Raw genomic sequence first — 14,549 nt, 5'->3', positions numbered from 1 at the left:
CTTGTTTGTCACTACTGACCTGAATCAAACCCTGCTTGATCTTAGTTTCTAGTCAAGTGCAGTCTTAAATAACCCACTCCACAACACTTCAGTAACTGGAACTCAGCATAAGCTCTAGTACACTTTCCTGAAATCTCTGCATCTTTGTCAAGACAATGTGAACAAACACGGTTGTCAGATGTTGTTCCCTATCACCCTTACAAAGGCACTAAGAACACTGACAAATTTATATGTTATCAAGCAGTTTGTCACAGTAAGTGAAAACAAGCTGTGCAAAGTATGTCTAGAACAATTTATTTGTTCTATCCCATTTTGTCTTTGAAAACATTTACATTTAGTAAATGCCTGTAAAATTCTATATAATTTAAAGTAGCCACTGGAGAAAAATACTCCCAAACCAGTCCTTGAATTCGTTGTGCAGTGAGATCACTGCATGATCAGAAACGTTCTGCTGCTCTGCTTGCTACTGCTCGGATATTGCCGTAAACTTTAGATGGAGGGCTCCCTGTAACAAATTAAAAATAAAAAAATCAGACAGCTACAAAATTATCATCAAGTAAATGCCAGGTTGAATACAAAACTTGCTGAGACTCACAGGTTGGTGTTCAGATTACACAAAGATGTCTAATTGAACTGAACCTAAATCTGACAGCGGCGCCGCCTCTTGCTCCCCAGAGGAGCTCGAACAGTTCATCCACTTCACCAACACCTTCCACCCCAACCTTCAGTTCACCTGGGCCATCTCCAGCACATCCCTCACCTTCCTGGACCTCTCAGTCTCCATCTCAGGCAACCAGCTTGTAACTGATGTCCATTTCAAGCCCACCGACTCCCACAGCTACCTAGAATACACCTCCTCCCACCCACCCTCCTGCAAAAACTCCATCCCCTATTCCCAATTCCTCCGCCTCCGCCCCCACGATAAGACATTCCACTCCCGCACATCCCAGATGTCCAAGTTCTTTAAGGACCGCAACTTCCCCCCCACGGTGATTGAGAACGCCCTTGACCGCGTCTCCCGCATTTCCCGCGACACATCCCTCACACCCCGCCCCCGCCACAACCGCCCCAAGAGGATCCCCCTCGTTCTCACACACCACCCTACCAACCTCCGGATACAACGCATTATCCTCCGACACTTCCGCCATTTACAATCCGACCCCACCACCCAAGACATTTTTCCATCCCCACCCCTGTCTGCTTTCCGGAGAGACCACTCTCTCCGTGACTCCCTTGTTCGCTCCACACTGCCCTCCAACCCCACCACACCCGGCACCTTCCCCTGCAACCGCAGGAAATGCTACACTTGTCCCCACACCTCCTCCCTCACCCCCATCCCAGGCCCCAAGATGACATTCCACATTAAGCAGAGGTTCACCTGCACATCTGCCAATGTGGTATACTGCATCCACTGTACCCGGTGCGGCTTTCTCTACATTGGGGAAACCAAGCGGAGGCTTGGGGACCGCTTTGCAGAACACCTCCGCTCAGTTCGCAACAAACAACTGCACCTCCCAGTCGCAAACCATTTCCACTCCCCCTCCCATTCTCTTGATGACATGTCCATCATGGGCCTCCTGCACTGCCACAATGATGCCACCCGAAGGTTGCAGGAACAGCAACTCATATTCCGCCTGGGAACCCTGCAGCCATATGGTATCAATGTGGACTTCACCAGTTTCAAAATCTCCCCTTCCCCCACTGCATCCCTAAACCAGCCCAGTTCATCCCCTCCCCCCACTGCACCACACAACCAGCCCAGCTCTTCCCCCCCACCCACTGCATCCCAAAACCAGTCCAACCTGTCTCTGCCTCCCTAACCGGTTCTTCCTCTCACCCATCCCTTCCTCCCACCCCCAGCCGCACCCCCAGCTACCTACTAACCTCATCCCACCTCCTTGACCTGTCCGTCTTCCCTGGACTGACCTATCCCCTCCCTACCTCCCCACCTACACCCTCTCCACCTATCTTCTTTGCTCTCCATCTTCGGTCCGCCTCCCCCTCTCTCCCTATTTATTCCAGTTCCCTCCCCCCATCCCCCTCTCTGATGAAGGGTCTAGGCCCGAAACGTCAGCTTTTGTGCTCCTGAGATGCTGCTTGGCCTGCTGTGTTCATCCAGCCTCACATTTTATTATCTTGGAATCTCCAGCATCTGCAGTTCCCATTATCTCTAAATCTGACAGCTGCTTGGTATGTTTGAATATAGCCTCTGGCTAGTGCAAAGTTTCTCCAGCTTCAATTGAAGAAATAAGTTAAACCTCAATGGTTCTTGCTTTTAAGAGCCCTCTAAGATAACCCACAAAGTTGAAGCAACAGGCCCACTGCTCAATTGAAAAACACTATGCAAACAAAACTAGGGAGGTTGAGAAAGTAAAGCACGAGAAAAATTCCACAGAAATAATTCAGGTAGGCACTACCAAGTTGTTGAAGCACCTCAAACTCCATGTAGAGTTTTAATGGAACAAGGCTGGACAGCAAATGAGTTGCTGATGAGTTTGGTTTCCCAGTAAAAACTAATTCCAGCATTTTCTGTTTTCATTGTGATTTTTGCCTGACTGTTCAGGAGGTTTTCATTATTAGCTCTATTAGCACTAAGTAGTACAATCAGTTAAGCTTCATTTTCATTTCAGTATCTGTTAAACTCTGCAAGCTTAAATTGTAACTTTCAAAGTTAACAAACTGGCCCTTCAAGCTAACTGACTTCATCAAAAGGTGAAAAGGATGTGGTAAATGTGTGTGGATGGAATGAGTTTATAGATTAGCCATGACTATGTGACAAATAGGGGGAGGCAGCAAATATCTTGCTACAATCTTCCTATTCTCCCACATCATTGAAATTGGACATTACAGCACAGTACAGGCCCTTCGATGTTGTGCTGACCTTTCATACCAATCTGAAGCCCATCTAACCTACACTATTCCACGTATATGCTTGTCCACTGACAACTTACATGTACTTGAAGTTGGTGAATCTACTACCGTTGCAGGCAAAGCGTTCCGTACCCTTACTACTGAATAAAGAAACTACCTCTGACATCTGTCCTATATCTTTCACCCCTCAATTTAAAGTTATGCCCCCTCATGCTCGCTGTCACCATCCTAGGAAAAAGGCTCTCCCTATCCAACCCTCTGATTATTTTATATATGTCTCAATTAAGTCACCTCTCAACCAACAAAAAACAGCCTCAAGTCCCTCAGCCTTTCCTTGTAAGACCTTCCCTCCATACCAGGCGACATCCTAGTAAATCTCCTCCGTACCCTTTCCAAAGCTTCCACATCCTTATAATGTGGTGACCAGAACTGTACTAGTCCAATGCCAGTTAAATAATTTATCTAAAAATACCAATAGAATGATTTCATGCTGTTTTCAAATCACCTCCATTTTGGCACTGTCTAACCAAAGGCAAAAGATAAGTTTGCTTCTGCTTCTAATAATTTTACTAGTTAACATTGCTGAAAGTGACATTAAGCACCACCTTCATGCTTGACAATCATTTAGTTCACCCTACTAATGAGTTTTTTCTCACCCAAAAGTATGAGGGGCTTCAGAGAAATGAGTGAAGTAATGGTCCACTAGTCAGCTTAATCAAAACTGACATACTCCATTTCAGTGAAAATTAAAGCAAAATAAAAGACAGGCACTGGAATTTAGTGTATGATAATGCAATAAGAATTATGCAAATATTTGAAATTGTTTAAGGGAGTTCCTTGCACTTTGTTAGTTTACAAATTCATGCAGATTAAGATCACTATCATACCTAGGATAAGGTTGCAGATTGCTGTCCGAGCCATCTTAATGTTTTGAAAAGAGCCAAGGATGTGGACTTTCCTATTAATACAAAGAATAGGTCAGATTTGAACACATTCATACAACATTCAACTCATAACATGGTCTCTAACTACATTTAGCATTCTACTTGTTTAAATAGAAACCAAGTGAATAATTTGGCCAACACAAATAAGTTGTTCATAAGATAATGAAAACTGTAATTAGTAAATTTCAGACACTTGAGACAAAAAGAACATTAAGAAAATGGTTCAGCAAACCTTGTTTTAACAGGCACGCTGTCAATCAGCAAAAACTTTATACCTGAAATAGCAGACATTTACTGCATTATCACAACCTCTGCAATGTCAGAGTAGTCAACTGAGGGTGAGAGTGAGAAGGCTCTCAGCTGGTAATTTTAATCTAAGGCAAGGATGCATTATTATTTAAGTCATTTATACTGCAAATAAAGCATAAATAATGTGTATACCCTTGCATTATGTTTCTATTAGTGTGTTTTTACATTATGTGGATTGCTTGAAGAACTGGCACCCTCCTGGTCACACAGGTGCCAGTTAATAAAAAAAGTCTGCTGTACTTGAAGTTTTAGATTTTAGTGCTATTCCCACATTGAGAAAATTTTTAAAAGAGCCCAAAATGATTGTGTACTCACGAGTCAGCAAGAACTATTCTTGTTCTTGTTACATTTTCTATTGTAAATTTTGTTTTTCCTCCTTTGCCAGCTATTCTTCCGATTGCCCTGGAAAGATGGTCACCTTTTAATGGTTTCACTGGAGGAAGAAATCAAGTCTGAATTATCATTTCTATTTACACATTCACTTTAGTTATACAGAAAGTTTAAAATATTCAGAATTGATTATTCCTTTTTGACAGGGAGTCAGGCTTCCCAACTTTTCTCCCCATCTATCAGATAACAAATTCCAACTTCTAACGGTAATATCATCTGTTTGAGCAGAACCGCTACTGAAACACACCGCTACACAACTGTCACTTCCAGACTGGAGTGGCCAGTCTCCTGTCTTCTGTACACGTCAAATTATCCAAAATGGTCCTTTAATTTGCAAACCAAATTTTCTCCCATTACTTTTAATTTAAAAAGATGCTCCTCATTTTCAAATCAGTTCGCAGCCAAGCATTACAGCTTCCCAAAGTTCTATCGGCCCCTTGCACCCACAGCACACCCATAAACACACTGCATTCCTCCAAAATATCCCAACTCTTTATTCAACTGCAACTTTGTGCATTGAATTCATCCCCTCCCATCAGATACTTGTCCACCTCTTATTATTTTAAGATCTTTCTTGAACTCTTCTACCCCTCCAAAATATGTCAGTCAATTTTTGTTCATTTTACACCCTTGAACCTTTCAGTATGTTACTATAAATAAATATGTATAGTGGAGGTCAAGCAATTCCTTACAGAGCCAGGTTAAACAGCCATAACTTTTGATACTGATAAAACAACAGCCATAATAAACTCACCATCAGTAATGTCAAACGTTTCGAGGAATAGGTCATCCAATCGAACTAATGCTAAGGCATCCTATATAAACAGATAAAATAAATAAGGACTGGAGGTGAATTTTACGCACTGCAAATTTAAAAATTAAAACTGTACAGCCAAAGATTGAATCTCTTAAATAAAAGGTTAAATTAAGATCGTATTTGTCTATTCCACTTCTGTGAGTTACAATCAAAGATCCAATGGCACTGTTCTAGCACACCATAGACTTGTGACTTCATTCTTTCATGGGATGTGGGCATCACCAACTAGGCCTACAGACACACTGATACTAGTTTGAGGAAGGGTCACCGGACCCAAAACATTACTGTTTTTTCCTTCACAGATGCTGCCAGACCAACTGAGCTTTTGCAGCAACTTTGTTTGTTTGTTTTTGTTCCTAAAAGATGTTGCCCATTTATGATGGTCTTTGAACCAAGAGCAGTTAAGCGTTAACCAAATGGTTGTGGATCTGAGTGACATGTTATCTGTACTGCTATCAAAACCTACCTTCACAGTTACACCACTTCCATGCTGAAGACAACCAGTCTCATTAATGAACCAGATAGGCTTTTGCAACAACTGATGGTAATTGCCAAGGTTACCATTACCAAGAATTGTTTCATATTCTAGATTACTTGAATTTAAATTCAACCCACTACTGTGGTAGGATCCGAACCTAGGCTGTAGAGCATTAGAGATAGTAGGTACTGCCGATGCTGGAGTCTGACATGAGGTGTAGAGCTGGACGAACACAGCAGGTTAAGCAGCAGAGGAGTAGGAAAGCTGATGTTTTGGGTCTGGACCCTTTCCTGCTCCTCTGACGCTGCCTGGCCTGTTGTGTTCATCCAGCTCCACACTTATCTGTAGAGCATTAGCCAATTGACATTACCAGTATGCCACCATCTCCCTGCAAGATAGAATAAATATAAAACTGTTTTGCATTCTGCTGGACATAGAAGAATGCTTTACACCATTTCTGTTAGAGCTCAACTGTTTAAATAAATGTCAAACTGCATTATTACAACTTTACTTTCACAATGAATCCTGAATTTTATCTTGATGAGGCATTCCTTAAGTTCAAATACCTGGTTCTTAGGTCTTAGCTGTTGCCTCCTGCTTCTCATTGCAGATGCATGACAGTTACTAACATAATACGCAGTGTCAGTGTGGTTGATCAATACAGATTAGAGAATCTCAACAAGCACATTACTTTTAAGGATAAAACGTTAAATGGCATGCAGGTCAAATACATGGATTTTCGCAATTTATAATAAGCAGGATATCGCCTGCCACTTTTCAAAGTGAAAAAAAATTCATGCCACATAACATGATGCAACTTCAGAAATTATTCCATTAAAAGCCGAATTTCTGAAAATTCCCACAGCATGAACTGTCCAACGTACGCCATCAGGAAATGGCAGCATTACTTCTTCAGAGAAAGGTAAGAGTGGATAAGTTAGATAAAATTAGTTACAAAATGTGGGTGATGCTGACTCTGCTAGCATTTATACTTGGAGGACAGTTAAGAGTCATCCACATTGCTGTGGGTCATATTTGCGCAGACCTTCCCTAAAGGACATTAGTAAACCAGATGGACTTTTTGATGACAATTTACAGTGGTAACCTGGTAGCTATTGGGTTCTTAAGCCAGATTTCTACTGAATTTAAACATCACCATCTGCCATAGTGGAACTCGAACACGTGTAATCAGAACACTAGTCTTGGGGTTTTGGATTACTAGTCCAGTGGCAATACCACAACACTATCACTTCCCCTGACTGAACAACATTCAAACCTCATACTAATCAAGTACCGTTTTAAAAGATTGGTATTTATTGGTAATTGATGAAGAGTACTACATGTTACTTCACTGCAGGTGCCCTAAGATACTTAGCAGTAATCCACCCTCAGAGTGCATTAACTCACCTCTACTTGGAATCCAAGAACAAAAGCCTTTACAAAGTCTGAAGCCTTCGTCAATGCACTTATATCTTGTGTGTCTTTACAAGTCTGGCAAAGAATTGCACAAATATTTTTACAGAACAGCAATGGATGTCAAGCACTTGGCTTCTGTAGTATCTTGATGAAAGATATCAAAACAAGCACAAAACAAAGAGGAAAGTGATAAATACTCATTAGATTAGAGAGAATTTCTGCAGCAAAATAATGTGACACTTCTGACAGAAATAAACTCCTATTCTCCACAGTTGCTGCAAGACCTGCTGAGCATGCTTTTAATTTCACGTCCCCAGCATTTGTTGTATTGTGCTATTGTAAAGGTTAGGAGTGGCTACAAGTTTAGTCTTAAACATTGTCTGTTTAAAAGTTAATACGTACCATTAGTTTTAGAAAAAAATCAAATCAGACTTGAAAGTATAACACACTACCACCTGGAACTAGCCCACGAGTTGAGTCCCATATTCATTAAACCACATGATGGAACAGACTAGGTCTCTGCTCAGTTCAAAACAGATTTCATATAATTTCCCTTTACTCCACAAGGGGCTCCAGAGTGGGCCATGTGGTGCTTCGAGCCTGCTCCACTATTCAATTGGATTATGGCTGGTTTGACATTCTTCATGTCCATGTAACTGTATTTTCCCCATAACTTTTAATTCCCCTACTGATCAAGAATCTCTCCCAGCCTTAAAGATATACAAGAACTCTGCCCTCACAGCTCTTTGTGACAAGGAATTACAAAGACTCACATCTCAGAAGAAATTCTTCCATATCACTAGAATTAGGCGCTCTGGCCCTAAAAATGAGTCTGTTAAACTGCAAAGAATTGGAAGGCATTCTAAAGAATTTACTTTAGAAATCCTTTAATGTTAAGATTTGCATTCTGGTCTAGAAAGTAAGGTGAGTGGTTAGGATCTGGAATACATTGCGCTGGTGTAACAGAAGTTGATTCAAATGTGACCTTCAAAACAGCATAGAATAATTACTTGAAGAGACATATGGAGGGTTATTGGAGAGAGAAACCAGGAGAAAGAGGTGTTCTGCTCTTACATGTGCTGGAACTATCATGATGAGCAAATGGTTTGTCTCAGTGCAATCACTTTTACGATTCTCCTGTGCATAATTTGCCATTGTTCTAAACATACTATGTACGCATAACCTGGCCTATGGAGAGGAAGTGGATCCATTCTATCCCCTGCCCTGAACAAAACACCTAAACTGAATCAGTGACAGTAGGAACTAGCGAGTTTTGAGAAGATTTGTAGCTCAGGTTGAGGTTCTGGATTGAGTTTGTTCGCTGAGCTGGAAGATTAGTTTTTGGACGTTTCGTCACCATTCGAGGTAACATCATCAGTGAGCCTCCGACGAAGCGCTGGTGTTGTGTCCCGCCTTCTATTTATATGTTTAGGTTTCCTTGGGTTGGTGATGTCATTTCCTGCTAATGCTGGAGAATCTGAGATAACAAGGTGTAGAGCTGGATGAACACAGCAGGCCACGCAGCATCAGGGGAGCAGGAAAGATGACGTTTCGGGTCTGGATCCCTCTTCGGAAATGGGCATTTCTGAAGAAGGATCCAGACCCGAAACGTCAACTTTCCTGCTCCTCTGATGCTGCGTGGCCTGCTGTGTTCATCCACTAGTAGACCTTGTTAAACTGAATCAGTACCTGGTATTGCTATTTGTATCACCAACACATTATTTCCTTTTGTAACTATAATTCTGAGCATAGTTACCTTGATTTCAACATTTCTAGTTTTCAGGTTAAACCTCACTTGTAGCTGCAGGTGTTCAACAATTGGGGTAAAGATTTTCAACCAGTTCTCTTTCAAAGGTGTATATCTGTGTGCAGGTACAGCTACTTTGCGAATTTCATCTTTGCCATCCTAGAAGAAAAATGATATCTCTCAGGATTAATGCAAACTTTAAAAGAACCACATGTGATCTCTAAAATGAATCAGAAGACAGACAATAAGATTATAGGGATAGTAGGAAATGCTGATGCTGGAGAATGAGATAACAAAGGTGCAGAGCTGGATGAACACAGCGGGCCAAGCAGCATCAGAGCAGCAGGAAGACTGACTTTGAGTCCAGACACTTCTTCAGAAAGATTATAGGAACAGAATTAGGCCATTCGATCATGGCTGACGTGTTTCTCAATGCTATTCCCTCAACATCTCCCAATAAACCTTAATCCCTTACTTAATCAAAAGCCTATCTCACAGCGTCTTAAATAAACTCAATGACTTGATCTCCATAGCCCTCTGTGACAATGAGCTCCACAGATTCACCACCCTCTGGTTGAAGAAATTCCACCTCATTTCAGTTCAAAAGAATGTCCCTTGAGGTCCCAGTCTCTCTCAGGATTGAAAGCATTTTTTCTACATCCACTCTATGTAGATCTCTCAATATTCTGTAAACTCGGAGTACAGATCCAGAGTGCTCAACTGCTTCTCAAATGACAAGTTCTTCATCCCCAGAATCATTCTTGTAAGCCTCCTCTAAACTCTGCAGAATGCCAGCACTTCCTTAGATACAAGGAAGAGGTTGTATATTTCTGCTGTATTCTAGTCATCTTGAAATGAATGATCACATTGCATTTACCTTCCTAACTGCCACAAGGACCTTAAGAGAATCCTGAATTAGATCACCCAAGACCCCTGTGTTTCAGATCTCTGAAGCCTTTCCCAAGTTAGAAAATAGTCTCTAACTTTAAAATGGGGCAGGATGGGGAAGAGAGGGAGGGAGGAAGAACAGAATGAGCATATTCTGAGTGCGAATGGGGGGGGGGGGGGGGAAGAGTGCGAATGGGGGGGGGGGGAAGAGTGCAAATGGTGGGGGGGGGGGGAGTGCAAATGGTGGTGGGGGGGGGAGTGCAAATGGTGGTGGGGGGGGGGGGGAGTGCAAATGGTGGGGGGGGGGAGTGCAAATGGTGGGGGGGGGGAAGAGTGCAAATGGTGGGGGGGTGGGAAGAGTGCAAATGGTGGGGGGGTGGGGGAAGAGTGCAAATGGTGGGGGGGGGGGGGGGGGGGAGTGTGCGAATGGGCGGCGGGTGTGTGACTAATGAACCGTATTCCCACCGTCCTCTTCACCCACCAGCTGGTGTCCGGAGATAGCGGGGAACTCAGGCCTTTTGTTCGCTGGCGGGTCCTCCGCCTCCATGCCGGCCGCTCCCGTCTCCATCTTCCTCTTACGCTTCCCCCGCTTCTTTGCGGCGCTGATGAACTCGAGATCTCGCTCTGCATCTGAGCCCAGCTCCGGTCCTGCCATCACCTCCGCCGCCATGACAGCTGCTCCGAAAGGACCCCAGCCGAGGGCTGTCCACTCTACTCGCCTGATTCCCCCCCGCGTTCCATTGCCGGGGATAGACCGTATTCACAGTGACGTCACTGCACAGTCAGGACCCCATGGCATGTGCTCGCTGGGCAGGGCTCTTCTGCACCACGTGCACCCTTAAGGCTCGAAAAGGCCATAAGAAATAGGAGTAAGAGTTGACCATTCGGTTCTTCTAACCTGTTCCACCATTCACTGGGATCATAACTGATCCAATATTCTTCACGTCCACTGTCCTAACCTTTCCCCATACTCCTTGATTCCCTGACCGATCAAGAATCTTTTATCTTAGACTTAATTATACACAAGGACTCTGTCCCCGCAGGTCTCTGTGGCAATGTTTTCCAAAGATTCTCAGCCCTCTGGGAGAAGAAATTTTTCCTCATTTGTCTCAAACTGGCACCTTCCTATGCTGTGGATGACAGAGTTGGGGTGGATGAGGTGGTAGGATGGATAAGAGGTGTGGGAGGTAGGACGCTTGAGGGGGAGTGGTGGGGTAGGACTGAGAAGGGGACTGGGACAGATGGTGGAATTGGGAGGGTGGGCAGATGAGGAAGGTGGGGCACATGAGACAGGGTAAGAGTAGGTAAGATGAGGCATGCGGGGGTGCAGATTAGTGAGTTGGGGTGATGAGGAAAGGGGTGGGATGCCCTCTTGTCCTCGACTCTCCAGTGAGGGGAAAATCCTCCCAGCATTTATCCTGTCAAGCTCCTTAAGAATCGCATATGTTTCAAGAGACCAACTCCCATGCTTCTAAATGGCACGAGTAGAGACCCAAGCTGTTTAGCATTTGCACAGCATTTGTTCATTAGACAATCCATCCATATTGGGGATCATCTTAGTAAACCTTCTCTGAGGCCTGGGATAGGGGTGAGGGAGGAGGTGTTAGCGAGTTTTGAGAAGATTTGTAGCTCAGGTTGATGTTCTAAATGTGAGTTTGCTCGCTGAGCTGGAAGGTTAGTTTTCAGACATTTCGTCACCATTCTAGGTAACATCATCAGTGAGCCTCTGATGAAGCGCTGGTGTTATGTCCCACTTTCTATTTATCTGTTTAGAGTTCCTTGGGTTGGTGATGTCATTTCCTGTGTTGGTGATGTCATTTCCTGTTCTTTTTCTCAGTGGATGGTAGATTGGCTCCAAATCAATGTGTTTGTTGATGGAGTTCCGGTTGGAATGCCATGCTTCTAGGAATTCTCGTGCGTGTCTCTGTTTGGCTTGTCCTAGGATGGATGTGTTGTCCCAATCAAAGTGGTGTCCTTCCTCATCTGTATGTAAGGATACGAGTGATAGTGGGTCATGTCGTTTTGTGGCTAGTTGATGTTCATGTATCCTGGTGGCTAGCTTTCTGCCAGTTTGTCCAATGTAGTGTTTGTCACAGTTCTTGCAAGGTATTTTGTAGATGATGTTCGTTTTGCTTGTTGTCTGTATAGGGTCTTTAAAGTTCATTAGCTGCTGTTTTAGTGTGTTGGTGGGTTTGTGGGCTACCCTGATGCCAAGGGGTCCGAGTAGTCTGGCAGTCATTTCGGAAATGTCTTTGATGTAGGGGAGAGTGGTTATGGTTTCTGGGCCCGTTTTGTCTGTTTGTTTGGGTTTATTGCTGAGAAATCGGTGGACTGTGTTCATTGGGTACCCATTCTTTTTGAATACGCTGTATAGGTGGTTTTCCTCTGCTCTGCGTAGTTCCTCTGTGCTGCAGTGTGTGGTGGCTCATTGGAATAATGTTCTAATGCATCTTCGTTTGTGGGTGTTGGGATGGTTGCTCCTGTAGTTCAGTATTTGGTCCGTATGTGTTGTTTTCCTGTAGACGCTGGTTTGAAGTTCCCCATTGGCTGTTCGCTCTACTGTGACATCTAGGAATGGCAGTTTGTTGTTGTTTTCTTCCTCTTTTGTGAATGTTATGCCAGTAAGGGTATTATTGATGGTCTCGAAGGTTTCCTCTAATTTGTTTTGTTTAGTGATGACAAAGGTGTCAGCCACGTAGCGGACCCAAAGTTTGGGTTGGATGATTGGCAGAGCTGTTTGTTCGAGTCTCTGCATTACTGCCTCTGCTAAGAACCCTGATATCGGAGATCCCATGGGTGTACCGTTGGTTTGTCTGTAGGTTTTGTTATTGAAAGTGAAGTGGGTGGCAAGGCATAGGTCCACTAGCTTGATGATGTTGTCCTTGCTGATGAGGTTGGTGGTGTCTGGTGTATGTGTCTTCAGTTCTTCTAATAGCATAGTCAGTGTTTCTTTGGCCAGGTTGATGTTGATGGATGTGAACAGGGCTGTTACGTCAAAGGAGACCATTATTTTATCCTCTTCTATCTTGAACTTGAAACATCTGAAAATTAACCTTCCAGCTCAGCGAGCAAACTCACATCCAGGAGGAGGTGTGGGGGGAAGTGTAGCACTTCCTGCGGTTGCAGGGGAAGGTGCCGGGTGTGGTGGGGTTGGAGGGGAGTGTGGAGCAGACAAGGGTGTCACGGAGAGAGTGGTCTCTCTGGAAGGCAGAAAAGGGTGGGGATGGAAAAATAGCTTGGGTGGTGGGGTCGGATTGTAGATGGCGGAAGTGTCGGAGGATGATGTGTTGTATCCGGAGGTTGGTGGGGTGGTATGTGAGAACGAGGGGGATCCTCTTTGAGCGGTTGTGGCGGGGCGGGGTGCGAGGGATGTGTAGCAGGAAATGCGGGAGACGTGGTCAAGGACGTTCTCGACCACTGCAGCAGGGGAAAACATGGACATTTGGGATGTGCGGTAGTGGAATGCCTCATCCTGGGAGCAGACGCGACGGAGGCGGAGGAATTGGGAATAGGGGATGGAATTTTTGCAGGAGGATGGGTGGGAGGAGGTGTATTCTAGGTAGCTGTGGGAGTCCGTGGGCTTGACATGGACATCAGTTTCTAGCTGGTTTGTCTGAGATGGAGACTGAGAGGTCCAGGAAGGTGAGAGATGTGTTGGAGATGGTCCAGGTGAACTTGAGGTTGGGGTGGAAGGTGTTGGTGAAGTGGATGACCTGTTCGAACTCCTCTGGGGAGCAAGGGGTAGCGTCGATACAGTCATCGATGTAACGGAGGAAGAAGTGGGGTTTGGGGCCAGTGTAGGTGCAGAAGAGGGACTGTTCCACGTAACCTACAAAGAGGCAGGCATAGCTTGGGCCCATGCGGGTAACCATGGCCACCCCCTTTGTCTGTAGGAAGTAGGAGGAATCGAAAGAAGTTGTTGAGGGTGAGGACAAGTTCGGCTCGGCAGATGAGGGTGTCATTGGAGGGGGATTGGTCGGGCCTGCAGGACAGGAAGAAGCGGAGGGCCTTGAGGCCATCTGCATGAGGAATACAGGTGTATAAGGACTGGACATCCACGGTCAAAATGAGGTGTTGGCCGCCAGGGAATTGGAAGTCCTGGACGAAGTGGAGGGCGTGGGTGGTGTCACAATGTAAGTAGGGAGTTCCTGGACCAAAGGGGAGAAAATGGAGTCCAGATAGGTGGAGGCAATCCGACCCCACCACCAGACATTTTTCTATCCCCACCCTTGTCTGCCTTCCAGAGGGACCACTCTCTCCGTGACTCCCTTGTCCGCTCCATGCTCCCCTCCACCCACACCACACTTGACACTTTTCCCTGCAACCGCAGGAAGTGCTACACCTGCCCTCATACCTCCTCACTCACCCCCATCCTAAGCTCCAAGATGACCTTCCATATTAAGCAGAGGTTCACCTGCACATCTGCCAATGTGGTATACTGTATCCACTGTACCCAGTGTGACTTCCTCTACATTGGGGAAACCAAGTGGAGGCTTGGGGACCACTTTGAAGAACACCTCCGCTCGGTTCGCAATAAACAACTGCACCTCCCAATCGCGAACCATTTTAACTCCCCCTCCCATTCCTCAGATGACGTCATCATGGGCCTCCTGCAGTGCCACAATGATGCCACCCGAAGGTTGCAAGAACGGCAACTCATATTCCGCTTGGGAACCCTGCAGCCCAATG

At 44.9% G+C, this 14,549-nt stretch overlaps 1 protein-coding gene across 1 annotated transcript; it reads right to left on the bottom strand.

The window, feature by feature from the left end:
• Nucleotides 1-278: 278 nt before the first annotated feature.
• Nucleotides 279-10,571, bottom strand: pno1 (partner of NOB1 homolog). The gene is made up of 7 exons (XM_059648320.1): nt 10,342-10,571; nt 8,982-9,131; nt 7,217-7,300; nt 5,269-5,329; nt 4,440-4,557; nt 3,759-3,829; nt 279-505 (listed from the first exon to the last, which is right to left on the bottom strand). Exons 1-7 carry the CDS (start codon nt 10,528-10,530, stop codon nt 438-440), a joined length of 741 nt encoding a protein of 246 aa, XP_059504303.1. The 5' UTR covers nt 10,531-10,571; the 3' UTR covers nt 279-437.
• Nucleotides 10,572-14,549: the final 3,978 nt, after the last annotated feature.

The sequence above is a fragment of the Stegostoma tigrinum genome, chromosome 9 (assembly GCF_030684315.1).
Source record: "Stegostoma tigrinum isolate sSteTig4 chromosome 9, sSteTig4.hap1, whole genome shotgun sequence".
Taxonomy (NCBI): Eukaryota; Metazoa; Chordata; class Chondrichthyes; order Orectolobiformes; family Stegostomatidae; genus Stegostoma; species Stegostoma tigrinum.
The sequence above is the reverse complement of the archived record's forward strand: the minus strand, read 5'-3'. Positions and strand labels throughout refer to the sequence as shown.

Bases quoted from the DNA above. Each gene is read 5' to 3' on its own strand.
- pno1 (XM_059648320.1), bottom strand. From the start codon at position 10,530: ATGGCGGCGGAGGTGATGGCAGGACCGGAGCTGGGCTCAGATGCAGAG. The intron at 9,132-10,341 runs GTGGGTGAAGAG...TTTTTCTTCTAG, and splicing joins CTATCTCCGGACACCAGCTG to GATGGCAAAGATGAAATTCG. The intron at 3,830-4,439 runs GTGAGTACACAA...TTGTATTAATAG, and splicing joins AGAATAGTTCTTGCTGACTC to GAAAGTCCACATCCTTGGCT.